The 27579-nt window shown below is 44.2% G+C and overlaps 1 protein-coding gene across 5 annotated transcripts; it reads right to left on the reverse strand.

The window, feature by feature from the left end:
- Window positions 1-231: 231 nt before the first annotated feature.
- TSC1 (TSC complex subunit 1) lies at window positions 232-27370 on the reverse strand. Of its 5 annotated transcripts, none has more exons than XM_050319945.1 (23): window positions 27284-27370; window positions 20389-20451; window positions 19178-19353; window positions 18210-18313; window positions 17419-17571; window positions 15629-15773; window positions 14468-14622; window positions 14075-14148; window positions 12473-12651; window positions 11899-12008; window positions 11551-11674; window positions 11068-11180; window positions 10675-10747; window positions 9240-9338; window positions 8579-9146; window positions 8297-8340; window positions 7490-7656; window positions 6478-6660; window positions 6013-6123; window positions 5413-5535; window positions 4262-4449; window positions 3994-4155; window positions 232-3271 (listed from the first exon to the last, which is right to left on the reverse strand). In XM_050319945.1, the coding sequence occupies exons 3-23, from the start codon at window positions 19281-19283 to the stop codon at window positions 2785-2787; spliced, it is 3468 nt and encodes a 1155-aa protein (XP_050175902.1). In that variant the 5' UTR covers window positions 19284-19353; window positions 20389-20451; window positions 27284-27370; the 3' UTR covers window positions 232-2784. The 5 variants fall into 5 exon arrangements, with proteins under 5 accessions (XP_050175902.1, XP_050175903.1, XP_050175900.1 ...); XM_050319946.1 differs by having other exon boundaries at window positions 4262-4446; window positions 11068-11183; XM_050319943.1 differs by having other exon boundaries at window positions 11068-11183.
- Between the last annotated feature and the right edge of the window lie 209 nt (window positions 27371-27579).

Below are 27579 nucleotides of genomic sequence, written 5' to 3' on the forward strand. Positions count from 1 at the left end.
TGCCTGCAGTTAATTTACGGATTAGACTGGCACGTTGTTGGTGAGTTTGTTTGCCACAGAATTAAAAAGGCTTTGGCTCCGTGCAGAAAAATGAGCTCCTAATGATGAATCCTGTGCAAAGGAGCAGCAGCACTGACCTGCTCTGGACTGTCACAACTGGGAAGATGTCTGGACACCGAACTCCATGTTTTGGTCCCAGGAAGGTCGGCTTGCAGGGAATTTAACACAGAGTAGTGCAAAACAATACATTTTATTTGTTCACAGTTAAACACAAGCAACTGCCTTGACATTTTAGAACATTCTAATAAGGACAGCAAAACCTCCTTTTGGTTTAAGTTCTCTTTAGCTTACGATTGTACCATTTCCTCGTTTTTCATATTTATGGCATTTAATGTGGATTGTTTAACATGCTTACAAAGAGCGAGGCAGGGAACAGATTAACTTGACAAAGACAGCAATTTTAGATTTAACTAAAAGCAGTCAGTTAAAAAAATCTGTTTCCACTTCACTGATGGGACCCCTTCAAACAAACTGCAAGTTAACTACATACAGCAGATCCACGATTTTTAGACTTACAAAAAAAAAAAAAAAAAAAAGAAATAATTGCAAAAAATTTTTGTTCCTCCATAATCTTTGTGGTCCATAAACAAACCGAAAGTGGTTTCCATTACTATCCTGGTGCTAAAATCCTGTTTAAAAGAAGAATAAAGCCACCTTATCAATGAGCTTGAGTCACTGCCAGGGCGTTTCTGTAACCGACACAAAACCCACCTCTCCTCGGAACGCCGGATACACCCCCGGGCTGGGCAGGGCAGGGTGGGGAATGAGCTTGTCCAGCATCCCAGCCCACCAGGGCAATGTGCAAACCGTTCCCTCCCTGGGGCTGGGATCTGGTGGGGAAAGGGGCAGGAAACCTCCAAATCTTCCCGAAACACACGCTACCACGTTTGCTACCACTAAGTCTGAGAAAGCCTAAAGACATGTCGACAAAACCAGTCTGGCACTTACAACCAACTCTCTACTCTCTATTCCATGCAGAGTCAAGCTTGGACACAACCACTGAAGTTCAACCTCTACTCTCAGGGCTCCGACTGACCAACCCAAAGGACACGGAAAATAATTTAAGACGGGCAGAAATGTATTTAGACCCTGGGTGTTACGGAAGAAGCGGAAAATGGGAGGGGGGGAAGTCCTGTCAGGAGCGAGCCAGCACAGTGCCAGCTGCTTCGACAGCCTCGTTCCTATCAAGGTTAAGAAGGGATTTGAACTACAAATGCAAGTGTTCTTGGACTTGATTTCTATGTGAGGCGATTCTTGAACAGCAGCTGCCACCCACAGACTGTTTCAGAGGAGAGGTCACGTGTGAGGGTAACGGTGAAGCCCGACGTGTCCGAGCACAGCCGGCCCCACACACATCCAACATTTAGAACAAGCACTCTCTGCCTTCCTAACAGCAGGCTCTGCTCTGTCACGAAGGAGACTGAGTCTGACCACTGACAAGCCCTGATCCCAAAATCCTCCTTCACAGAAGGCTCATCATTGACTTGATTAACATCGAAAGGCTTCCCGCCAGGATTCCGATTCCCAGTTTGAGCAGGATTCCTCCTCAGCCTTGCCTTCTAAGGAAGCAGGATGAGGGTGAAGGGGAGAGACCTAGAGCCAAATTGACACTGCTGAGCTCAAAAATGTGCTGCAGCCTGAGCAGAAGAGCACTCTGAGGAAACCATATTCTGAACGCATTCCCAGGAAGAATGAAGCCAATTGCTTGGACTCAAACCACGGTGGTCTTGCTCAGACCAGGAACAAAGAGCAGAACTGTGAAGGAGGGTCTGGCAGCACATTTCCCTGATTAGAGAAACAAATCCTCCTCTGCAGATCTTCATAAGCTTGCAATTCTACATCCAGGTTCTGCACGCTCTCCCTACTTGAGTAAAGCTTCCTTCTCCCTCTTCTCCCACCCCGATTGCTTTCCCATAGGAACCAGTCTGAGGTCAGTAACAGTCTGTCAGGCAAACACTTAAAATACCAAGAAGATCAGAAGCTAGTGTTTTAACAAGTCTTCAGCATTTACGGTCTCTTCTGCATTACAAGCTCCAGTTCCTTTTTGTCTGTTCAAATGTAACTTTCCAGGAAATGTTAAGGACAATATAAACAATGATCATGAATGAGGGAGAATGAATCATTTTGCAGAGGTACAGTATCTTTAAACATTTGGGTATGCAATCAGACTCCAACTTAATGAAGACTGAGGGATGTGGGACAATGGGCAGGCAAAACAGAGACCCTTAGATGAATGCACTGGAAATTCTAGTGCTGCTTCTTTCCAGGATGAAAGGAACTGAAGTCACCTGGACAGGCAGCACAACCAACTGCTCTAAATTGGAAGCTTGCAAGGAAATACAAAGCATTCAGAGTAGACTCACAAATGTTAATTTGGCCTCATATTGCACTCAAGTTCATCAACGCAGCCACTCAACCGGGGACAGGGAGAAAGGGCAAAAATACTTGCAAATGCTACCAGTTGTCCCTTCAAATTAGTACACGCTGCTAAGGACTGAATTGGAGAAAGAAGCAAGAGTTAGGCTGGGCATTTCAATTCCAGACCCAAAAATCCACTTTGCATTCGTTCAGCAGCCTCCTTCGGTTCCTGGCCACCGATCCTGCTCCGCTGCATGAGCCACTGCTCAGACCAAAGAAACATAAAAGCTTTTAGTTAAACTTGCACTCACGCCTCCTGTTCTATGCCAAGAATATGAAAATAACACTGATTGACTATCTTCCTCTTTAACTGTGGTCATGATGAGTTTCATTGTAGTCCATGATATGAAGCTGTCCAACACTGCTTTCCTGGAGCTTGGGCGAGAGGCTGAGGTTATCGGGGCTCGGAGGGGCCTTCGACTCCACGCTTGGATCTTTACATAGTTCAGTCTTTAGAGCATCAGCCAGCCTGTTGATGGTCACACCCTCCTCATCGCACTGGCTCTCGCTCTTGTTGCGAAATAATTCTCGTGCCTTCATTCCAAGGAAGCTCTTGGAGCTGGGGAGTGAACCTACAGTCAGAGGGACAGTGGACGAGGGCTCCAGCAACACGGACGTCTCCCAGCGACTGCTCAGCCTCTGGTTCGGGGGTTTCTCTGGGGTGGAGAGCTCGCTGTTGCTGCCACCCTTACTGCTACTGCTGCCTCGAGTGCTGGGAGGTTTGGTCTCTCCGTTTCTGCCAATGGTTTCTTCACTGTTTCCTGCCACTGTATCTTCATTGCCACAATCCACCCTGTTTGGGAAGGAGGGAGGATACAGTGTCAAGGAAATCACAGCAAGTAAATGATGGAGAGGGAAACACTGGCCAAGGCAGGTTCCTTGGATCACCTTCCATTTCTGCTACTGAATTTGTACTTCAACAGGTTTCCTCCTTTCATAGTTCTGTGGCAAAGCAGGAGTAACCAGAAGTGTCACACACTCAGCTTTGCAACGTGCAATGCTCTAAGTCCAAAACAATAATCCCCCAGCAGAATGCAACTGGATCCTGATCTGCTACAGCAGAGACCTGGACATCTACCTTGGACTGGAGATCTTTCCTTTACCCATCCCAAGCACAGTGATCACCACAAGCTGGCAGTGCAAGGATTACCCTGATGCTGTGGCAGAGTTTGGTGTAGGAAAAAAGGCACAATCTGAAGGGAATTACAGCACTGCCCAGGTGCTTTAGGCAGGCAGATGTAAAACAAACAAACACTGAACAACAGCAGAACAATTTGTAGATTAAAGTGCGGTTTCTCTCAAATTTGAGTAACAGTCCAGCTATCTGAGAAGTACTGCATCAGCACTTCCAGAGTTGTCAAGGACTCCCTGTAACCTGGGCAGAGTCCTGAAACAGATTCAGTCTGTAAAAGGTGGAGCAACACGAATATTTTGGGGTGATGCATCCAAGTGCTAGGAATTCCTCAAGGATACCAACTGTCCTGAGTCCTACCTATTTCACATAACCACCCTTACCTTTCTTCTGCTGCTTCAGCTGCTTCTGTTTTATCATCTTCAAGTTTTTTCAGCAGGCTGTTCTTCTCCAGACGCCCAAACAGATCCAAGATCTCCAGCTCAAATGCCTGTGTGATTCTTTTCTGGGCCTTGTACCTACTTTCTACTGCTTGCAGCTGACCTCTGAACAGAAAAAGAAACCAAAGTGTCCAGTGTCTCCAGAGTCTGCCTCAACCGTGATAATGCACATGAGAAAGCACAGCTAAAATGTTACCTAGGAAGCCCCTACCTTGCTTGGATTTTGACATCTTCCAGGTATTTCTTTTGCTCCAGGAAGAGGTGGTCCTTTTTTGCAAGCTGAGATTCCAGTTCAGCTATCCTCTTCTGGGAAGCATCAAGCCTTTGGCTTTGCTGTTGAACACAGGACTTTGCTTTCTCCAGTTCTTTCCGAAAGGCAGCGTGCAACATTTCAACCTCCTCGAGGCAAACGACACAAAGTTAAAGCATAATTTGATAGTGTGTTATTTTTACTGGTGTTCAGACGTGTTTCTGATGTTATAAATAGGCCCGTTTTAAAGGAGGAGAGAATGAAAGCGGCATTTCTAAAAACAGATAGAGAAAACTGGCTATGCTGAGGATGTACACTGTTAAAATAACTCCCCATCACTGGAATTTATTAGCACATTAATGTTCCTTACGAAAAGCTCTTTTCATCAAAGCAAACTTGCCAGTTCTGCACTGGATTAGAATAGACAAACTCCATTCTAAATCCATTTTTGCAACATGACATTCATTAAACAGCAGTAAAAGCCTTTTTTTGGGCTTGTTATTCACCTTCTTTAATTACTTTCTCTCACGCAGAAACAGTTATATTGTTGGGTAATTTACTTGCTTCTAATTAAAAAAAGGTTTCTTTGAAGTTAGGAAGTAAAACCATATGAACCACAGAAGTTTTAGTGTAGCTACTACTAATTTCTAATAGGAAAATGAGTGAGTGAGAAGATTAAGATGTTTGTTTTAGAGCAGCACCTCACGAAAACCAGTAAAACCCTGGTTAAGATCTTTCTCCAAATTCTGGCCCTATTTCCCTTCATTACTTTACCAACAATCTGCTGTCAATTATATTACAAGCACAGTAACATTTTGGTCTTTGGAAAAAAAAAATTGCTAAGAATTTATATCAAGTAGCTAAAACTGACTTCAGGTGTACCCCAACCACTCCTTCTGAGCTTTCAGAAGGGGCACTGAAGATGTTCCTTGAACCTACAGTGCAGACAGATATCTGAACAAAAGCAAAATCAAAGCCCTGAAAATTAATTTCAGGACAAAGTTATCTGTTAAGTTATGAGGCATTTCCTTCTGAACCCAAGGCTGGGAAATGCTGGGTGATGCCCTCTAGTGAAGCCTCCCCAAAAGTCCTCCCTTGCAGCTCTGCAATACCTTTGTAGTGTCTGTGTGCTTGTGCTGCAGCTGCTCCAGGTACAGCTCGTTGACCTCCCCAAGAACCAGCAGCTGCCTGTTCAAGAACTCCATCTGCTGTTGCACTGACTCGCTGTTGGAAAGCTGGAAAGAGAAAGGGAACAGGATCCAACCTTGGGATGGGTGGTTCAGCAGGAGAGTCACAGCTGACAGGCACTGTGTTCACAGGGGACTTTTACAAAGGGGGAGATAAAGACAGAGCATTGTAAACAGTGTTAAATAAATGAGTTTTCATAAAGAAATGTGAATTTTCATTCAACTTCTGACATAAACAAGATCGCTAAAATGGCAAGATTTAATACAAGTTCATAATGCTCAATCTGCAAACTCCTGCTGTGGAAAAAGCAGCCAAAGTGAGAAGACTCAGAAGCCCTCGAACTGAGTTCAGTTTCCTCACCAAAATACATTTTTCTGTGTTGCTTTTGTGCAATTAATATCAGACTAAAGAACTAAATACAGCCTTCTTTCAGAACAAGAAAGAAAAAGCACCTGGTGAAAATTATGAGACAAAAAATAAACAGAAAGACACAAAAGGACCCTTGGAGCACTGACTTTTCTTACCTTTTGAGAAACCTGGCTAAGCAGCAATTCAGTGTGACACACCTTGTTGTTGGCCTTCTTCAGTTCTAACCTCAGATCTGCTATCATATTCCTGCAGTCTTCCAGCTTGGTCTGTTCAAGTGATAAAAAAATTACTCAGGGTTCTGAAACTTCACCAAGGACAGCAAGGGCACAGGGTTGGAAAGCTGTAACTCCCAGCACTGGAAATCGAGTTATACTGAGCCCTTGTGAAAGCCCCCAAACCAGCTCTGCCTTTTCCTATTTCCAGACTAAAGACAGGACAAAACAACAATAAAAGCACCATGACTAAGCTAAGCACTTCCAATTATGCATTGCCTCGCTGTGAATTAAGACTACATCTCAAAAAGAAATGTGCAGCTTTCTCTCAGATATTTCATGCCTTGTTATTAAGAAGGTTATTTTTAAAACCAGTCAGTAGACAACAATTTTGTTCGTGCTTCATACCTGCAATTCCTGGCTCTGGTTGTAGAATTCCTCCCGGTCGTGCTGCAGCTGTCTGATCTGGCTGTGAAGCTGAGCCACTATATTATCATGTTCCTCCTGAAACTGGTGGTACCTCGCCTGTTCTTTCTGCAGACTCAGTTTCAAGGCCTGGATTTCCTTTTCCTGTAGCTTCAGCTGATCTTTCTGTTAAGAATCCCACATGAAGCATCAGACAAGGCACCTGCTTATGAGTTAAGGACACCTGTCCTAAAGGCCCAGCCAAGCAAAGCTGTCCAGGGCAGGTAAACACTTTTCCACACACAGAACACTTTTATACAGGGCATGTTCTTAAGGCTTTTGGGGTTTGGTTTATGAAATGGTGATAAGAGTGGACAGGCTGAGAACTCCCAGCCACATCCAAAGGCGCGAGGAGCAATAACACATTTTTACACTGCCCCTCATGCTTTCAGTGGGGCCTTGGGCTTCACAGCCTGAAATAACAGTTTGTCTTCCAAAATCCATTTGGAAGTCTGTTTTTGGCTCTTGCAGTGAATCACCAGAAGGTGAAACTGTTGATGGAATTAACAGAATGAAACACACCTAAATCTGTAATGAGACATCTTCAATGCACTTATAACTTCAAATTGCAACATAGTGAACACCTCTGGAAAAGAACACTGGAGTTTTCAGTCTTTGCTAATTATTCCTCAACTGGGGACCAAAAGGACAATATTTCCTTTAATATGCAATGAGGCATTGAACAACTGCTCCACTACCAGGGAAGCCTTTAACATTATCCACAGGCAAATGCTGGCAGGGGTCAAGCATGAAGGCAGCCACTGATTCAGCTGCCTGAAGTCAACTAGAAACTACTGCCTTTAATGACAGCGCACGAGTCGTTCCACAAACACTGACCTCAGCAAGGTGAGAAATGAGGCTTCTCTTTTAATCGAGTGGCACACTGGCCAGACCAATTAACACTTGTTAAGCACCAGTGTGTTTCCATCAGTGCTAGAGCTGGCTCCCTGCTCACCATGGCAGCGTTGTGCTCCTCCAGAGCCGTAGCTTTGATGACTTTCCTCAGGAGCCGGCGGTTGCGCAGGGCGTGTTGCTGCCTCTTGAAGCGCTCGTACAGCAGCTGGTTGTGCAGCAAAAGCAGCTGGTTCCGCAGGGTGTGAATCTCATCCGAAGGGGGAGAGCCTGGATTGGGATACAGAAGAGCTTACTGAACTGCACTGGCCCTGTTCCACACATGGGAAGTGTTTTCTGAAGTGAAAAATTAGATTTCAAAATCCATCTGCTCTATCTGACCTCTGACACAAATTTCAAACTGTAAACGTTTTTCCCAAAGCAACATGTGTGTGTGTGTGTGTGTGTGTGTGTGTGTGTGTGTGTTTCAGATGGATTCCTCCCCTCACTAAGGGGAAAAAAGCAAGCTCACCATCACCACAGAAGCCTAAGAGCACAGAACTATGACAAACACACAGGTTGAAGCAGCAAGAAAAACAATCATCAGTTTTAGATTCAACTGTTAGTGAGGAGGTGGAAGGATGTGCTGGATGAGCAGCACCACTCTGAAGCCCAGCAGGTCTGAAATGGTCAAAAGCAGAAGTGTCTAGAACTGTGGGGAGGGCAGTTTGCACTTTTCAAAGATGAAAAATAGCAGCTCATCTCACTGGAACACAGCTACCTATCTGCTAAGCAGATAGACCACGGCTTAATGGAGGGCACCATCTTTTTGCAGCATTAGTTATAAAAAAACACAGGTATGCAGGTCATTGTTTAAGCAAGTCTAATAATAGAGGAACACATTGCCAAAACACAGGAGAAATTTCCTCACCTCCAAAGTGAGTCCAGTCAGCAGATTTGCTTGGCAGAGACAGTCTGAAAAATGAAAATGCAGCATTAAGTTTAAATATAAAAAACACTCTGCAAGTCACTTGAAAGTAGAATGTGCACCTCAAAAGAGCTTGTAGCCTGGCAAAAGCACAATTAAGTCAGCTGGTATAAAAAGAATAAGGAGGAACTGTGCAGCTGCTTTTCAGGCACAGCTATTAGGATTAAGCCAGTACAAAAAAGGAGTAACAAGGAAGCTTGTAAAGTAATATTTTCAGTCACCTACTTGTTCAGCTCCTTAGTGTGTGCATCTGCTCCTTGCTGAATCAGCCTGTCCAGCACTTCCACGGGAGAAGTCGAGGACATGCAGTCATCCTCCTGGGTTCCCTTGGCTTTCTTTAGCAGCTCCTCAGTCTTCTTGCCAACAAAGAGGTAGGCAGTCTTTGGTAATGCAACCTCGAAGAGGTGCTCGTAGAGGGGAGGCTGCCCACTCCCAAACACCACCCTCCTTTGTGCTGGTACTTTGCACGGGCTGGGAGTGAGGATACTCGTCTCCCCAGAGGTTCCTTCCCTGTTCCCAGCAGGGCTTTCCCCAGAGCCTCCACAGGGCTTGTCTATGGGAGTAAACGTTTGTTTGGGTGTTTCCCGTGCGTTCTCAGGCCCAGGCTTGTCCAGGGATGTTAAAGGCTCAGAGGTCTGGCTGTGTCCCTGCACACTGGAGACGGCTGAGTGGGTTTTCTTCTGAGAGCCTGACAGACTTTCATTTGTGCGGTAAAACGGGGAGTCAAACCCTCCTCTAGGCACCATGTGTTCAGCATCGGTGGTGATCTCCGAGATCTCTTTAGATATTGCATCTGAGGAGAGGGGGGAGCACCATTATGTACCTTGTATTTCAGCATTACAGACATTTCCTAAGCTCAGATGTGGGTGAGGGTGACAGGCATTACCTTCCTCTCTGTCCTTTTCAGCGCTGTCTTCAAACGACAAACCGCCCAAAAACTCCGCAAGATCACTTAAGGTTACTGAACTTTTACTGCTGGGGATGTCTGAAAAAAGAGGAAGGAAAATCAAAAAGTTAGTTGTTCAGGTGCTGTTTTCTCCAGCCTTAGCACAGCACAAAATACAAGTGTTTTACTGCTGCAAGGTCCTTGGGATAAGCTTGTCCCTCCTTCAGATGCTTCCTCAAAGGAGGAAGTTACCTGACTGCTGTTCCATTCCATGTGGGAGCCAGGTGGATCAGTCACAGGTCAGTCCTGATCCCAAAATGTAATCTTGTAGACTTAACATCTGCTATTGCACAGCCTCTGTAAGGATGTGCTGTTTGCAATTTAACCCATTAGGTAACTGGAATAAAAAAGGGTGGCTCATGTGCAGCGTGGCTGTACTTCCACCTTCACATTAACCTCCCTTCAGCTTCTGCTCTGGCTCCACAAGGACACAGCACTTGCCTGAACAAAGGAAATTTAGCAATCTGATGTAATACAAACTTGCCAACATGTGGCTACTGATCAAAACCCCGAGAGAGCTGCCAGGGGGATACCAGAGCATGTGGGACAGAAACCTCACGCTCAGCTCAGTCACAGGTCAGGAGCACAGGGAAAAACCCTGCCTGTTCTTAACTTGGAATTCAGAAAGTTCAGATTCCAGTGTTCCTACACAACTACACCAAGGAAATCCAGCTTTAAATTTCACTGTCATCTCCACTTTGAAGGCAGTAAAGATTCACAGCACAGAAGTCTCAAATACGGTGCCAAAATGCTTTCCTACCGCTGTCACAGATGTAGATGACAGAATGGAAAATGGAATCTAGATTTACCTATTGAAAGTTGAGTTCCTCAACCATCCACTGCTGATTTCAATATTCCACAGGACTTTAAAAAAAGGTTCAAGTACAGCAGTATAATTGCAGACAGGAAACAAAGTTTTCCCAAAAGCCTTTAAAAGGGAGCATCATATCTATCCTTACAGTTTGACCCAGACATGTGACATAAAACTTGCTGAAGTAAGACTTCATATATACAGCTTGCTGCTTCTAATTAAAAAAAATTCATCCTCAAAGAATCAGCTTCTATAAAAAATAAATATCCTTTTTCAGCCTTCAGTGTAGGTCTGTATATTTAAACATTCATAAGAATACATGAGAGCCAGGTAAGAAAAAACCCCTGCAATCTATTTCCTGAAGGAGAATGGTTAAAATGAAATCAAAAGCTCCACTAGGTTTTAAGTTGAATCACAGTTAAGGCAGGATCCTGGAACTACAAAGAACTCAGGGGGGAAAAATAAAGATAGAAACCTGTGGAAAAGCGTTTGGGAATTGGAACATGTGTCAATAAAATTGGATTTGTTTACAACAAGCAATGGGGAGAGGAAAATGGAGTTTACCCAATGATTTATCGCTGTTTATGACATTTTGCTGTCGGTACAGTAAAGGCCTCCCAGAATCTGGTTTGTCCTCCTGAAAAACAAAACAAACCCGAAATACATGATTTGCATTAAGTACTGTTGGAAACAAAGCTCTTGGACAGTTTCACAGAAACACATTTACTGCAAACAGATGGCTTAAACAGCAAACCCATGTAAGAAGTCTGAAAACTGTGCAACTGGAAGTGGCAATAGTTGTCTAAACTTAGAAGAAAATGAGTTTTTGCAACGAGATGCAGCATTTTTTTAATAAACCAGTCACTCTGATTTTTCTTTCTCAGTTATGGTCACTGCATGTAAGGCAAGTCAATGAAAAAAAAACCAGATTAGTTTGGCAGAAGAATTTTGTAATACCTTTTTAGGAGGCGTGGCAGCAGCTGAAGGGAGTGAAACATGCACAAAGTCATCTGAAGTGCAGGGTGGAGGAGGAGATGTGGCTGGTGTTCCCAAAGGTGTTCCTTTCCCCCCTGCTGAAAAGGAGCACAAGGTTTCTCAGCAGGCTCCCCCTTCCTCCTTTCAGCTGATTTATTTTATGTGAAGAATTGTATGTTTAAACACTATCTCAACCATTTACTTAAATCTCTTTCCACTGTTTATCAATATAAAAGTGCACAGTTTCCAAGAGGCTGCTTCAGACTTTGGCACTGAATTCTTGGATTTCCCCTCTCAGTGTTTGCACCAGCACTGCTCTAGGTGAGGAGTTCCCAGGAGGCACAACTCAAGCCTGTCAGATGGCACAGTGTGGCATTCCCATTTAAGAGGCTGACAGTACAATTTACAGCTGGAATTTCCATTATGATAAACCTTGGAAGCCGAATTCCAAAACTCAGCACGTACCAGAGGTGCCAAAAGCTTTGCTGTAAGGTTGTGATGCAGACTGGGATGACTCTGATGGGACGACTCCAGGGGAGGTGGGTGGGGTGGTCATACCACACACTGCAGAAGGGCTCCAGATGGTGACCTGTGCCACAGACACAGAACACACATCAGAGCTCAGAAAAGGAACATGGGAAGCCCCCAAATCCAGGTCCTCACACAGGAAATCAGGTAGGGATTAAATCTGAAACGTACACAAAGCACTGAACAATTCACAGCACTTCTCAGAAACGTGAATTTTTAGGATGTCACGAGAAACTAGGAAAGTGCAAAGCATGAAAGGTTGCTGTGCTTCATCTTCTGCTTTACCTGCTGTGGCTCAGTTGACAGCCTCGAGGACTGTGGGCTCAGGATCTGAGGTAGCTGCCCTGGCATTTGTGATAGTGTTGGCCGAGGAGTGGAGTACGGGGTAGAAGTCCCTGAAAGTTTAAAAAAAAATAATGAATTATAATTTAAAAGTATCCAACACATCAAATAAAACTCCATGGTTTTTCTGGTTAGGATTTAAAGGCTTGTAACCAAAGCATTTCAAATCCATTCAACACAGACATTTGTACTAGCAAACAAGAGACTTTTCTTGCAGCTTAAAAAAGTATCTATTGAATATATAACATACTACAGCTTCATATTTTAGGTTAGTTTGGTTGTTTGGGGATGGTGAAAGGAAGAGGAGGAAGAGACAGTGGAAAAGCAACTTTGTGAACATGTACAAAACATGTATCTATATATTTCTTCTTTGTAATGATGGTTTATTTTCTGGTGCCTAAGAATCAGACTTTAAGTGGGATAAATCAGTAAGATTTTTTTTTTGTTTGTTTTTTTTCCTCTAGGGCCAGTTTTCCTCCAGCAACTGGGTACTGATAAGCCATCAGACAGGTCTTACCATAGCTGCTCTGTGTGTCAATGTAAGAGCTGGCACTGGGGTCAGTTTGATGATGTTTTAAGCTTGTGCAGAGTTTCCGAGACACAGAGTAATAACCATCTTCATACGAGGCTTCTGCAGGGTCCAGGGAGATTTTGGCACATTCTATCACAACATCATGAGTTTCTAGTCTTTTCCACCTGCAGACAGTTTTTGGATCCAAAAGAGTAAGTTAGTCAATGATTGTTAAAAACAAAGAGTTCCTGGACATAGGAGGAATTGGCTTGCAGGATGGCTCCTTTGTTCCAGACAGCTTTGCTAATGCTCCCAGCCCAACTGGAACAAGGCACCACACAGAAATTGCAACCAGGTGACTTTGTAAGAGGGGGTCTCAAAGAGGAGACAAAAACAGCCTGGACAAAGAGATCCACAAAGGTCTGCCATGGAGCACTCTGGAAAGGAGGAACAGCACACGAAGACTTGGTTGATCCTGAGCTTCAGCAGCTGGAGAAATCAGCTCAGCTAGACTCAGATGTTGGTAGGCAAAATTTAGACATGCCAGCAGTGAGGGAATCTTATATTATTTAAGCCAACACCGTCTGCAATGCCAGTTTCAGGTCTGTGATTTTCCTCCCAAGTTTGGGGAATGTTTTTGAGGGTTTTGTGTCATATTACTATCTCCTTCATCCTGAAAACTCTTCCTCACTACATCAAGCAGCCAGATTAGATCTGCCCAATATTTTCAGGGCATGGAAGTTCACTGTAAAGAACACAAAGCCCAGAAGGCTGTCTTTTAAAGTGCTTTTGAAAGTAAGATATTCTATGTTCAAGATACCAAATCAGAAGGCTTCCACTGGTAGTTTTGTGCCAATTTTTGTGCTCCTTAGTGGTGCCACCCTCCCCCCTGCCAAACTGAGCATTGTGACACTCAATGGGTTCCCAGTTAGGAGTGATTTCCTAGTGGCTCTGAAAAGCAGGGCAAGAGCACTACAGTGCAGCAACAAGAGTCAAATTCTCCTCTTCAGTGGCTGGGCCTGTGGAGACAAGAGAAAAGCAGCAAGTGGTGCTGCTGCAGGCAAATGAGCCTATTGCTAAAGAAATCTAATACAGCTGATAATGTTAAGACATACCTGTTAAAAGAACTGATCTGTTAAATGAACCAATATCTAGGTACCAAAACAAGACACGCTGAAGCCATTTTAAACACTCAAATCCCACATTCTTCAACAGAACCAAAAGGAATATGACCCAAACCTTAAGCCAATGGAAGCATGTCCTGGTAGATTCACTTTATTCATTACAAACTCTTAGAACTTTATGAGGATGTCAATTGTTTAGTAGAAGACAGATTCCATCCCAGACACAAGATGAATTTCAAACCCCAACACTGCTGTTAATGGCCTTTCACAACAGCTTTTGCTTGTTCATCCAGCTGTAAAGCTGGGATGAAGAAAGTCTACGTGTTTACCTGGTGTGCCTGTGAATCTGGGTGGCAAAACACCCTGGGCACACGGTGCTGCTGGCACAGCCAAGGGTTTGCTGCACACCTGCAATAACCCCACTGAAAGCTGCTCACTTAGAGCCTCTCCTAAGAGCAGAGTGAACAGATATATATTTATATACCTTCGTGGGTCCAGTTCGTGGTCCTTGGATCCAGTCACTAATTCTGGATGAATTCGCACGTGTTCCATCATTGGCTGGGGAGGGAAAGCAAGCAGAGGGAGGTGTTACCAGCACAGCACCTCTGGATTGCACTGAGCTGCACAGAACCCATGAGAAAACCACTGATCCCAATCACTCAGAGTGTTGCATTTAACAGATAAAACCAATTCACATCACAGCTTCAAGAATTCATCTCGCTCCCAACTGAGTTTTCAGTCCAATTTTTAATCTTTTGTTTTGTTTAGCAGCCCTCAGCTAAACTGGCACATTTCTGGTATTTCACTGGCAAATCCCTGCCTTTATATGGCTGTGAATTCCTTGTGGCAGATAATACATAGATGAGCAGCACTTTACCTTGACTACTTCTTCAAAAGTCTCCAAGTTTTCCTTCATACTGTAGTGAGAACGCAGAAAGGAGACAAAATTGCAAGGGTACATTCCATAAAGACGATGGAAGAGAGCATAAACACTGGCATGAAGATGGACAAGGTAAATCTCTGCCACGTGACCTGGGAAAAGCAATTAAATCTTTTTCATTACATTGGAGGAAAGAACAAAAACTTTTAAGAATGCAAAGCAAAAGAACTTTTAAATTTGAAATGTTAGCTGGGACAAGCTTTCTGAGATACAAAGAGTCCCTAGTGAAACTGTGAAGTCTTCCCAGAAAACAGGCAACATTTATTCATCAGCTCACAGCAAAACCAAAAATTAAGATATGGACCATTACTTACAACAGTGTCCTGTCATTCTCAAGTACACATTTTTATTCAAGTTAAAACCCAAAACCCCTCTAGGTAATGAGCCAAAATTTGTAAGAATGATTAAAAAAAGAAAACTAAGGCTTGTTTTACCTCAGACTAAAAGCTTGCATCCACAAAAAAGCAAGCAGTACAGACTTGAATCTTACTATCCATCTTAAAGTTCCAATCCTACTTGCAATGCAGAATTGCTCCCTAAATAGCATCTCTATGTGCTTAACACAGCATTTGTTCATTCAGCCATGAGACACACACACAGACACTGCCAGGGTTGGGTGTCAGACCCCTCTCAACAAATTCAGCAGAGCCAAGGCTGTAAATGAGAAGACCAGTTTTACCAACACTTCCATGACTATTTAGCTGCACGTTAAAATAAACTCTTACGTCCGTTGATTCTTTCCCCTCCCCGCTTAATCTGGGAATCTCCAATTCCCAAATCATCCGCCTCAAATGGGAGCATTTTCCCTTCTCTAGCCAGTAAGATCAATCTCTGCTTTTCACTGTCATCAGGGCAGCATTTTGGTGCACTGAAACTTCATGTAGTAACAGCACCACATGGAAGAATCTAAGAGACTTCTGAATTTTAAGCAAAGAACTCCCCAATGCTATTGAAGAACAGAACAGCTTGTGGGCTTAATACACCATTTTATGTGTTTAAAATCATCTCAGACCATTAAGAGCCTCACAAAAGAACTGCAATAAAAGTCACAGGGACTCTGCCAAACCACAGCTGCATGCAACAAAGTTGAAATCTCACCTGGATTCTGCAAGCACCAGGCTGAGAGACGCCCAAAGATACCAAAGAAATCATGAAGGTACTGTTTGCCAGACTGAGGAATCATTGGCAACATGGTTATTAGCACTAGGACACCTGTGGTGAGTACTACTACATCTGTGTCAGTCTGCAAGAAGGGAAAAAACCTGCATTAGTTAAAAGTGTTGAACTTCATTTTTTTTTCCAAGGATGAAGTGAAGGCTGAGTCATCATCATGGAAAAAGTTCTCTGTTGAAACAGTTCCTCTGAACCCTACCACAGCTTAATGATCCAAGATTACTGAGTGTTTTCTCATCCAGAACAACTCCAAGATTTGGGATTGTTGTTCCTACTCTGCTGCTTTCCTGCACAAAGACTTGACTTAGTTCAAAAGGGAAAATCACCACAGTTCCAGTTCCACAGCTGAGTGGAAAAAAAAAATTACTGGTATGTGAAGCATCTTATGTGTCACCTTCCTTCCTTCCCAGAGCTAAGAACACACAGCACTCAGAGCCCCTGGAACTGCCCATCTGCCCAGGGTGTCCAAGGGTGTTGGCCAGTTACCAACACAGGGCTCAAAAGCTTTCCTCCTGAGCTGGCTGATGGCTCTGGCTGCTGGATACTTCACCCAGCAATAATCCAAGGATGCTACAACGCCTTGGCTTGGACTGTGAGGAAGGGATGTGGCAGTGAAAGCCTCTGGCTACATGGAACAGTATCAGAAAATGTTCAAACTCTTTCCCACTGGAGTCCCCACTTGCTCCCCCAGTTCAAAGCACATTTTCCTTGGTAGCTCCTGTGCTTTGGCAGCACAGGGTGTACAGAACACAGGTAAGGTGCTACTGAGCTGCTCTTGGTACCTCCCAGGAGCCACCAGGGCTGAGGGGACCTGTTCAGTGTGAGGGATTTTTCTTCCTCTGTGTCTACCTCAGTCACACACAAACTATTACAGCACATTCCCTGTCCCTTCCCATTCCCCTGTGCACATCCCAAGCACTTCCACAGCTCTGTTCTATTCCTACCAGCTTTCTGACTCACTTCACTCCTCTCTCAGTCCCACTGCAAAGGGTACCAGAACTCACCAGGAGTTCCAGTCACAGCACTTGTAGCTGCTCCTTTGGCAGTTACAAATCAGTGGTGGTTTTGTTTTGAAGAGCACTGGCACTTGGCTACATCATACATTTAGATGTCACTTCAATGTGAATTCTTCACCATCACATTAAATTCCATCACTGACTATGCATTCCAGGTCTCAAAGCACTTTCCATTCTTTACTCACTGTTGCAGGGCTGTACAGTGTTATAACCGACAAATTTGCAGATGGGAAAAAAAAACACCACAAAGCAGGGGGAAACAGCTATGTCCTTGTAATCCAGCATGTCTGGAGCTCAGAAGGAAAAATCTGCTAATTCCAAGGTAATTTCACTATGGAATAAGCTATTGCACAGCCCTTCTAAGCTGCAGGTAGAGTACACTGCCTTGCGTGCACCATTTCAGAAGGCACCAAGGGCAAGTTACTGGATTTCTCATGAAGTTCTTATTCAAGACACCCATCAACTTCACCAGGGGACCTCTTGAACTTACTTTTCAAAAGTTTTAATAAAATTTCCTAACTCACAGATACACAGTGACAGTGGGTTGTAGAAACAAAGACTGTCAGCAATAACAGGGGTCTTTAGCTCACATTAATTCCCCTGTGGCTTAAATGACACCAAACCAGAAACCAAGTGCCTTGCATTACAAGTATCTGTGTTTACATCAGGTGTTTTATGGACAACGCTGAGAGCTCTTACCTTGAGACATTTAAGTAATGAAAGCAGGAGGGGTGCTTGAGAAAGTTTATGTTTCCAAGATGGTTGTCGTCTTATCACATGTCCCAGCAGAGAGAGAGTGGGTAAACGAGTAGCAGCTTTGCCCATATAATCATTAATTTTGTCCAGTAGATGCTGATAAAGGGTTTTGCAGAGAGTGGTTGAAAAAGGAAAGGGATTTATATTTAGTTGCTGTATGTTCTTTTTCACCAATCTATATTCAGCAGTTTTGACCCTGTGAGTGATGGGAACTGTGGGCATTTTACAAATTCACAGGATCCAGGAGGAAACAAAACCCCAGCAATAACTGTAAGAGGGCTGGTAGACAAATGCAAACCAGTCAGTCCAGAAGTCACTGCACTGGGAAATGTTTATAAGTAAATAATGAAAAACTAATCTGGTCAGCTGCCAATTTGTAGTGCCATTCCTAACCTATTCAAAAATCCTTACTTGCTCTCAAAATATCCAATTTGTTTTGGGCCAACACATCCAGGACTGACCAAGCAGCACAAGCATTGCAAAGAGACAACTCTAATCCTCAGAAAACTTTCCTTTATAGAGGTCCTTTGCTTAATTGGGTCAGTTTAAGCAACTCAAGAAATGGAGACCTTTGAACTTTTTTTAAAGCTTAACTACTCTTACTACAGAGATACTACATCTCTACAGCACGAGGTAATTCTACACCAGCCTGGAACCCCAGAGTTCTAAGAGCTGCTATTTAAAGGCTGCTTCAGTCCCAGGCTAAAATCTGCCATAACAAGATTTGTTTTTACCTTGTCATGAGGCTCTTGCAGCGTGGACAGGATATGCAGTGCCTGCTGAGAATTGGTTTCCAAGTAATAGTCCACCAGGTTGTTGACAAGCACAGGCCCACGGTCTGTCAGTTGGGGAGAAAGGGAGGGGAAAAAACACTCTCAATACACTAAAAATTAAGCATTTGCTACAGGGACATTGCAGGACTTTTAAACAACTATTACACAATTTATAACAAGAAGCACTACTTGGTGTTTACCAGACCTTTGGGAAAATGAGACCTCTCAACTACATTTCCTGGTTCCAAACCACTCAAGCAATTGCATTTGGCTCAGGGAAAGCAACCATTTATTTTAATAACTAACAATTACTGTCTAACCTTAAAAACCTAGAGGCAGCTGAACTGCAAGGGTACCTTACCCAGTACAGGTAAAGAGTTCAGGACTAACTTTATGTTCTCTCCCTTCAGCAGATAAAGGAGAGCAAGTTCAGGGACAAGGACACTGGCAGAGCTCTCAAGCTCTGAAAAGGCTCTGTCAGCACAAGTGATGCCTTAATAGCAGCAATCACTTCTCAGAAAGTCTGGGTCTGTTTTGTTTTGCTTTGCTTTGTTTATTTTTTTTTTTTTTTTGAATTAACAAAATCCCACCGGTTCTCATAATGTGGATGCCACCTAATTCTTTCCAGATACACTTGACAAAGAAAGTTTCATCAGCTCCCACTTGAGGCTGTGCCCCAGGAAAAGCCAGTCATCCTCTAAGAGTATTTTAACAATTACATAACAGACCTTCCAGGAGCCATGCCATTAAGCAAAATGAACTGAAGAGAAGCTTAAATCCTTAAAGCAATTTCAAACCCAAGTATCAAGGAGTTTCTTTCAAGCTGCATTTGCAAAGACAGGGTTTGATAGAAAAAAAAATCACATTTATTCTACCTTTACTGGTGTAAAAGCAAAACCCTTCCTGGAATTACATAAAAGGACACATACCACAAACGAGATTATCTTTGAATGCAGCTGTTATATCTTCCAGGACACCCAGAATTGGAGAATCCAGCATCGAGAGGAGCTCACCAACATTTCCCTGCTGTGCCATGATGCACGTACTGACATGAATGTGGAGGTCAAAGTTTCAGGAGGTTCCTCATTGGTGTCTCTCTACCAGACTAGGAGAGAAGAGAGAGCAGGTGAATGAACTTTTCCATCTTAAATCTCTCACCTTGATTTCTTTTCTGCAGCATTGCCCATTTCACACTGCAAGGATTGCTCGAGTTTGCATGCCTGCAGTAAAAGCTGCAAGAGAAGAGTTTCCAAAAAAAAAAAATGTTATTAGCAGGGTTTTCTTCCCCTTTTTCAAAAAGACAATAATCTGTTTTGCAGAAGACCTTGGCAATTATAACTAGACTGTCAAGATCATTCTCTTACCAGCTTAGCAAACTAGAGCTCAAGTCCATTCCTCCATTCCTGCTTTCTTACAGTAATTCCTCCTCAAACCACCTTTCCTTTGCACAGTGGACTAAACTCTGGAGAAAACACCCACCTCCAGATCCTTCTCCACTCCTGTGACCAGCCCAGGAATTTGCTGCCCTGGGCTCTGCATTGTTTCACACCAACAGATTTGGGCTTTAAGACTTGAACCATGGCCAAGCTGCAGCTGTTGGGAAACTCAGTCAGGGTCACTGCAGCTGCTGCTCTCGGCCACCCTGGGCACACCAAACCACAGGCTGGGCAGCACAACACGTGTGTGACTGGTGAATAAAACATTACAAACTGTGTGACTGGTGAATAAAACATTACAGACTCTGCAGTGCAGGAACTGTGGAGAGTATTAAATGCAACAGCGTGCAGATAACACGACTGGTCAGGTCCTCAATAGTAAGTGGGAACAAATCTAAGCCATTTCAGGCTTTTTGGATGGCTTCTTCCCATGTCCCAGCATCAGAGGGATTCAGGTGTCACATCTATCTACCTACCACAATATGAAGTTTTTCTTCACCCATAAAAATCCCGTGCTGAACCTTTTCCATTGGCAGAAAGAATCTGGAGTCACATCACACCTAATTTTATCAGTAAGGGTTTCTTTTCCCTCCTACTTCCAGCCAGCACATATTGTTCACTTCCCCCATGGAAGGCAAGACTGACACATCCCAAGTTTATGCATAAAGTCTTTTTTTTTTTTACTGCAATTGTTTATACAGCACCTGTTCTGTGGACGAGCTGAGCTTCTGTCTGCAGTGCTGTCAGCCACACACCTTTCATGATCACTGATAGAGAAAAAAGCAGGAAGAGGTCAAGGAAAGGCACAATTTATTTTTCTGTGTATATTCAGAACAGCATTCAGTTCTTTACAGGGATGCACCTCGTCCCTCCTGCACGAGAAAAGTCAGCCCTTAGGCTGAAAAACACCAAAAGGTGTTGCACAGCTGCCCTTTCCAGAACTGCCCACAGGTTAAGCTGTGCAATTGCCTCCAGCTGGATGGCTTTCACAAGACTCCAGTTTTGTACTGTGACCCTTCAGGAGCTGCTGAAGAGCTGTTATTTGTGATAGGTAAAATCTAACACACAAAGAATCCTCCTCTATTCTGAGCCTAGAATAGTTAATTTAAGCCTTTAGATTCTAGTCAAAACACTGTTAGGCATTAGCCAAGGACCATAGTTCAGTGCTCTATTTTAAATAACACTCTAATTACCTGTAGACATCTCACTTTCTTGGTTTAACACTGTTACCGGCCAGCAGGAGTTAACGTGGCCACCAGTAAACTTTGTCATTTGCAACATATCACTCCGGAGTTGCAGAACTGCCCAAGGTCACTTTTCTCAGTGCCACCAGACATCGGTTTACTTAATCTGGCACGGATTGCAAATTCAAAGGTGATAATATGGCACCACTCTCACTACAGGCGTTTCAGTAGGGACTGACTCGCTGCAGTGCTCCAGTAATCACCATTTCAGGACACAAAACACCCCACCCTCAGTTTTCAGTGGTCACAACTGAACAGTCCAAATAAAGGCTCATGAACAAGCAGCCAGCACAGTCTGATCACTGAAGTGTTCAGATTTAAAGGTTATTTTTTTCAAGCCTGATGCTGGCAAGACCTTAAACCTACAGACTTAAAACTGGCTGGTGGTGTAAGCAAGACTTGGACAATGAAAAAACCAATAACTCGGAGTGGGGGAAAAGTTACTTTTTACTCAAACCAGAATGGATTTCTAATCTATAGGTTCCATAAAATTAGAGCTGGGATTTGCTGTGGATTGGGGTTCTGGGTTTTTTATTTTTATTTCTCCACATTGTGCAGACTCCCAAGCTTCAACTTCTTCCTCAGAGCACTTGTTGTTTAGAAGACAAACAACGCTCAAAGAGTGACACCATCCTTTCAAAAACTTTGAAGCCACTCATCCGTGCAACCTGAGGAGCCAACCTTCCACTTTATTACTCCTTCTCAGGCCTCAGCTGCTTTTTGAGTTCCTAATAAGTGTTATAACATCGAATTGACTCAGTGACAGCTCTACTGAGACACCCAGACTGCATTCAGAGGGGTGTGTAGAAAAGCAGCTCCCTACAGAGAATCCGCTCCTTCATTTCTGAGAACACCACCTTGGAGAGCAAGAAAGGCCTCACTGACACAGATCCCTCCATTTCTGTCAGGACACAGGCTCAGCGATGGTGAAGCAACAGATCCACCAGCTCCCTGAGCAACCTGAATTAGCTGTTTTAAAGTCTTGTTAACAAAAGAGAGGCATGACCACACCCCCAGGCCAGCTGCAAGCAAAACCTGTTTGGAGAATTAAAGCAGCGTGAACATCAGTCTGTGTGTTTTTACCCCATAAAAACCCTGCCAACACTTTTTCTCTTTGACCCTCCTCCCCCACCAGTGAAAAGAACGCTTTTATTTCTTCTTTTCCTCTGGATGGGGTCTGGAAGTCAGGTTCAACCACACACTTGCAGCCAGATGGGGGAAAACACCAGTTGAGATGTTGAGCAGGTAAGAGGATTTGGGCCATTGTGCTGCCATCAGATAAGAGCGGGGCTGATAACCCAGCTCGGTCCCGATAACGGGATCATTTCCCGAGCTCCCTCAACTAAAACAGATGGCTGGAGTGACCTTGTGCCAATAAATCCAGCATCGTTCATTTAAACTTGTCAGTCATGCCCTGGAGTACCTTAAAGTGGAGCAGCCTCCACTCCAAAAGCCCATATTTGAAATACTAATACAAGTATTTCAAGCCACACTCCAAACCAGGGCAATATTACACACAAATACTTCAATAGGTGGAACTTCACCTGCTGAAGTTACACCAAACCAGGACAAAGTTGTCACCCCACCATACACAAATAATTGCAATTTTAAAAATTAAATTGTAGGTTTTTCAATGCAGGATCTCCTGTAAAGTGAAATTCTAAATAAGACTGAGATCCTCTCATCGCATCAGCTCTGCTGTGCCCAACACAAACGAACAGACCAGGAAATTCCTGCAACAGCCTTAAATCACATCCCACTTTTTTAAGCAAAGACAGCTGAGCAGCTACTTTACAGGCAACAGGCTTTTAACTGCAGTCAGAAAACGCTGCGCTCTGGCAGATGCAGTTCAGCTCCCAGGGGCTGTGGTGTCACAGTGATTTATCACAGTCCTACCAGGAACTTGGGATGTGATTTTCAAATCTTGCAGATAAGGACAGGGCAGGTTAAGGGGCTCCCACCACCTTGTGAAACAGCGAGATCCTCCACTGGATGCCACAGTATTTTTTATCTGGAATTGATACATCTGTGGTGAATCTTTACAGTATCACATCACAACCCCCTCCTTCTGCTCAAATACATAGTTACAAGATGCTTCCATCTCTAGATGTTCCAGTCATTCCCCCTTTAGAAGAAATGCCACATCCCTGCAGCCACACTTGGAACGAAGAGGATTAAAACAAAGTCTGTAAGTTTTCCACGTGGTTTGATTCACTGACTCTTCACTAACTTTTAAATTAGTTTTATATGAAAGATCCAGGGCACTTGGTTAGTAAAGAGTAGAATAAATCTAATTAAATACCTTTTGAAATGCATCATTTTAACTTCACTGGAAAATATAACAGCACTTCTTATATTCAAGAGCTTTCATTCTTATATTCAAGAGCTCTCATAAAGACAAATTTTAGTAAAAAGTATTAATTTTAAGTACCAACACAGCCTTGGAGCCAGCTTACAGAAGGAAAGGAGAAGCCAACAAGGCAAGAACCAAATTTAAATTGTTATTTTTTTCAGTAGCCAATTTAACCACAACACAAACCAGTTTAAACAACAGACTCGAGACAAAGGCTGTAAAAATATTAATTGGAAAAGGCTAAATAGAGAAAGAAACAGCAGAGTATTCCCAAAGATTATGACTTCTGTAAGTATTTCTGTCAAGGGAAGATGTTCTTCTGTTCAGTGTATTTTTATCTCGAGCCAAATGAAAAAGCAGCTGGTAGTGCCAGTTATGCTGCTCAGAGGGTGGGGAGGAGGGGGACACACACCACAAACACACCCTCCTCCCACAGCACCCTTTGCTGCAACAACACACAAATCCACACACCAGAAGCGCCTCTTCTGGAGGTGGGGGATCAACATCAGCATTTTATCTCTCCTTATTAATCAGGAATTAAATTTGGGGCATGGCAGTGAATGGTTATTCCCTCCCTGACTCCAAGAGAAAAGGGAGATTTCAACACCACGAGAGCAGAATCTCCAGATTTACACTTTTCCACCTGATTTCTACTGCAGGTAAGGGCAGCTCAGGTGTTCAGGTGCTGCTCTGGCAAAAGCCACCAACGAGGACAGAAGGATTTTACAGCAATTGTTGTTTCCAGAGAAAAATTCACGTTGGCAGCACAGCAGCCCTTTTCACTCCAGCCTTTGAAATGCTGCTCGGAAAGGATTAAGCCTCACTCCTCCCATCCAACACACAAAATCAAAGCCTGCTTTAGGTTTCCTAACAACATCCAATTTTATATTTCCCCCCCAGTTACAGCAAACACTGCCATCACAGAAGTGACATAAGCAATGAATGAAAAGGGACAGCAGGGAGAAAAACCATTGGTGGCCCAGGAAAGCAAAGAGCTGATTATTCCCTTTTTCACCACCCAGGAATAACAACTCCAAACCTCTGCTCAAACTGATCACTACAACTGACAGTACAATCAATTTAATTTATTTATTCATTTGTAAAGAATGAAGGTGTCTGGCCTCTAATATTCTTCTGGTTAGTTTAAGATCTGATACAAGACTCCAATCCTAACTTGATATTAAATACATTCACTGTGTTACAGGTGCTTAACTGATGTGGGAACAGGAAGGTCACAAAAGTCCAATAACCATATTCAGCATTTTTTTAAGATTCTTCTGACTCTCTGCTGTGCTAATAACACTATTGCTAATTGCTACTCCTCAAATTTCTGTCGGAGGGAACATTGTTTAAAAGGAACCCACGTGTAAAAAAGCCCAAAGACGGCAGGGCTGACACCTCACCCTTTGGCAGGAGCTCTGCTAACCAGCCCAGCTACTCAGTGGAATTAGGGAATTATTTCATTCCTTCCACCCAACTGCACATATTAATAATAAATAAATAAATAAGAACAAGCCCTGGTTTTCTGCACCAATTCAGTTAACGTTGCACAAGGAAGGTAAGTCCAACTAAGGAATCTTTTTTAGCCACGAACAGGTGAACTGAGAGCTCCAGCCTTGGCACCAACACAAGGACTGAGACTCCAAAATCTCTGCAGCACTTTGGGGTTTTTTTTGCCCCCAAGAGGAATCTTTTAAAATATTCCCAGTAAACCTTGAAACCACTGCAAACTATCTGATGTACTCACTGAGGCATTTTAACTGCTCCAAGAACTGAAGTCAGCACTACACAGAACAACAGCAAGTGATGTGCAACTGTTAAAGTGAAAACAAAACATGTACAATGCCCAGAAAAGTGACAGCAATTCTTTACTCTTAACGTGCTACCCAAAGAAATGATTATGCTAACAAAGGAAACATCATTACTTGTCCTCATTATGTTTATTAAACTACATGAAAATAAAATGCAGCAGCCTGGTAGCAGACCAAGATCTAAGCTGTAACATTGTTTCTCAAATATCCACCTGCCTGCAACACGCCACAAAATCTGGTCCCCTCCCCTGCCTCCACCACGGATTTGTTTTAATTTGCTTGTTATCAGAGAATCCCAGAATGGTTTGGGTTGGAAGGGGCAGTAAAGATCATTTATTCCACCCCCTGCCATGGGCAGGGACAGCTTCCACCAGCCCAGGGTGCTCCAACCTGGCCTTGGGCACTTGCAGGGATGGGGCAGCCACAGCTTCTCTGTGCCCTGTGCCAGGGCCTGCCCACCCTCCCAGGGAAGGATTTCCTCCTAATAAAGGAGAAGGGATCTTTTGCCAATATCAAATAAACGTAAGAGTGTGTGCACACTTTCAGCTCGTGCACAGACTGACTGGGAATCCCATCCCCAGCTCCTGTCAGGACTAACACGAAGGTGTCCGGCAGTTGGAGGAATTTCAGGAATCACTACAAGTCAACATCCCAGCAGTCCAGCTCCAAATAAGAGCCAGCAGCCATTTAAAACTACAAATAGCTACTAAAGACAAATATTTGCTCCAACACCAAAACATCTGCAATTGCCCAGTGTATCTCACATGGGAATCCTTTAATAGCGCTACTTTTTTTAGCCACCATAAAAAGCAAATTTTCAAGTAACAAAGAGTTAAGGTGCCATGATTAAACACAGCCAGAGATAAAATCACTTTAATTAAAGCTTATCTCATGACACATTAGATATTCTGACTGTATTTTCATCTGGGTAAGTCTGTACAATTCCTCATAAAGGAAATGTAGGACTGGGCTGCTAAAAACCTCAAAACAAACGAACAAACAAACACAAAGCAAAAAAGTGTCTTACTGAGCAAAGGATTTTAAGCCCCTTGGTTTTATTTTAAACTTAAATGTGATGTAGCTGGTTTTGATAAGCAGAGTATCTGATGGCTGCTTCCCAAAGCCAACAGCAGACAGATGCACTCCCAATGTTTGCAGTGATTATTAAAACTTCCAGAGTTTTCAAAGATTCAGTTTCTAGCTGTTCACACATATAAATTGAAAAGGAATTTTCCCACTTAATAGGATCACTTCAGTAGTGCTTCAATTCTGACAGATTTCTAACAACTATCCCCAGGACTTAATGGCAGGAAACTGCAGGATCAGACCACACAAAGAATGAAAACCTGGATTGGCATCCACTGGAAGGTTCTCTGGAAACAGCACGTCTGGAAACAGTTCTGGAAACCTGATCCCAGTTTCTGGGTCATTTCCATGGGTTTTGAATCATACATTCCTTTAAGGCATGTTCTTTCTTTCACTCATTGCCTTGTAAAAGACTCATTAAAGAGAAAAAACAACCAACACAGAACGGCCAGGAGAGAAGCTCTGACTAAACTGATAAAACAATGACAGAGGCTGCATCCACAGCAAACAAAGGGTGAAAACTTCAGGACTGCAGCCCTGCAAGTTCTTTGTGATAACAGGAAGCAAAATGTTTTACTGCAGAAGTAAACAACATCCTGACTTTCACATTACCTACCCAGGAGCAAGGAAATGAGAAAAGCCTTCCTCACCGAGGGGACAGACTCCAACAACTGGTTCATTTAATGCCCAACCCCGGACTAAGGAACCTCCTCAGCGAGCCACTGAGGCAGGGGAAGCCTGGAAATCGCTTTTGCAAGCGTTTACTCAGCGTTTCCACGGAGGATACTGAGCCTTTTCTCGACAAACCGCGCACAATTAAAGGGCTGGTGGGGGACCCGGGGGGGGCAGAGCCCCCCAGCCCCCCGGGCAGCGTCCCAGAGCAAGCCCGGCTGAGGGGAAGGAAAGGGGACGGAGTGAGGCAGGAAAGGGGATGGAGGGGGAACATCCCCCCTCCGCCTTCCCCATCCCCCCGGCCCCTTCCCTTTCTCCTCCCCGAGCCCTTTCTCCCTGCTCCCCCGCCCGTCCCTGTGCTCTGCCTCCTCCTCTCCGTCCCCGCGGCTGCCCGCGGTGTCGCCCGGGCCGCGGGTTGGCCCGGCGCACTCACCTGTCCCTGAGCTCCCCTCAGCTGTTTACCACTCCGGGCTCCCTCGGCCCACAGGGCGCCGCCATCTTGGCCCTGCCTCCCCCTCCCACCGCGGCGCTTCGCCCCTCGGATCCCTCCGCCGCCAAACCTAGTCCCGCCTCACCGCCTCTCTCCCCCGCCGGCCTCCCGCCTCCTCTCCCCGTCCTTCCCCGCCCCGCGCGTCCCTCCCGCCTCACGGGAGTCTCCCCGCCGCGGTGCGGGGGTGAGCGGGGGACGGGGGGGTGCTGCCCGCGGGCGGGTGTCCCGCGGCGGAGGGA

Source organism: Myiozetetes cayanensis, unplaced genomic scaffold, assembly GCF_022539395.1.
Source record: "Myiozetetes cayanensis isolate MyiCay16 unplaced genomic scaffold, myiCay2020 scf23, whole genome shotgun sequence".
NCBI classification, from domain to species: domain Eukaryota; kingdom Metazoa; phylum Chordata; class Aves; order Passeriformes; family Tyrannidae; genus Myiozetetes; species Myiozetetes cayanensis.

Bases quoted from the DNA above. Each gene is read 5' to 3' on its own strand.
- TSC1 (XM_050319943.1), bottom strand. From the start codon at position 19,283: ATGGCACAGCAGGGAAATGTTGGTGAGCTCCTCTCGATGCTGGATTCT. The intron at 9,147-9,239 runs GTAATGCCTGTC...CCCTCTCCTCAG, and splicing joins TGAAAAGGACAGAGAGGAAG to ATGCAATATCTAAAGAGATC. The intron at 7,657-8,296 runs GTGAGGAAATTT...ATCCCAATCCAG, and splicing joins TGACTGGACTCACTTTGGAG to GCTCTCCCCCTTCGGATGAG.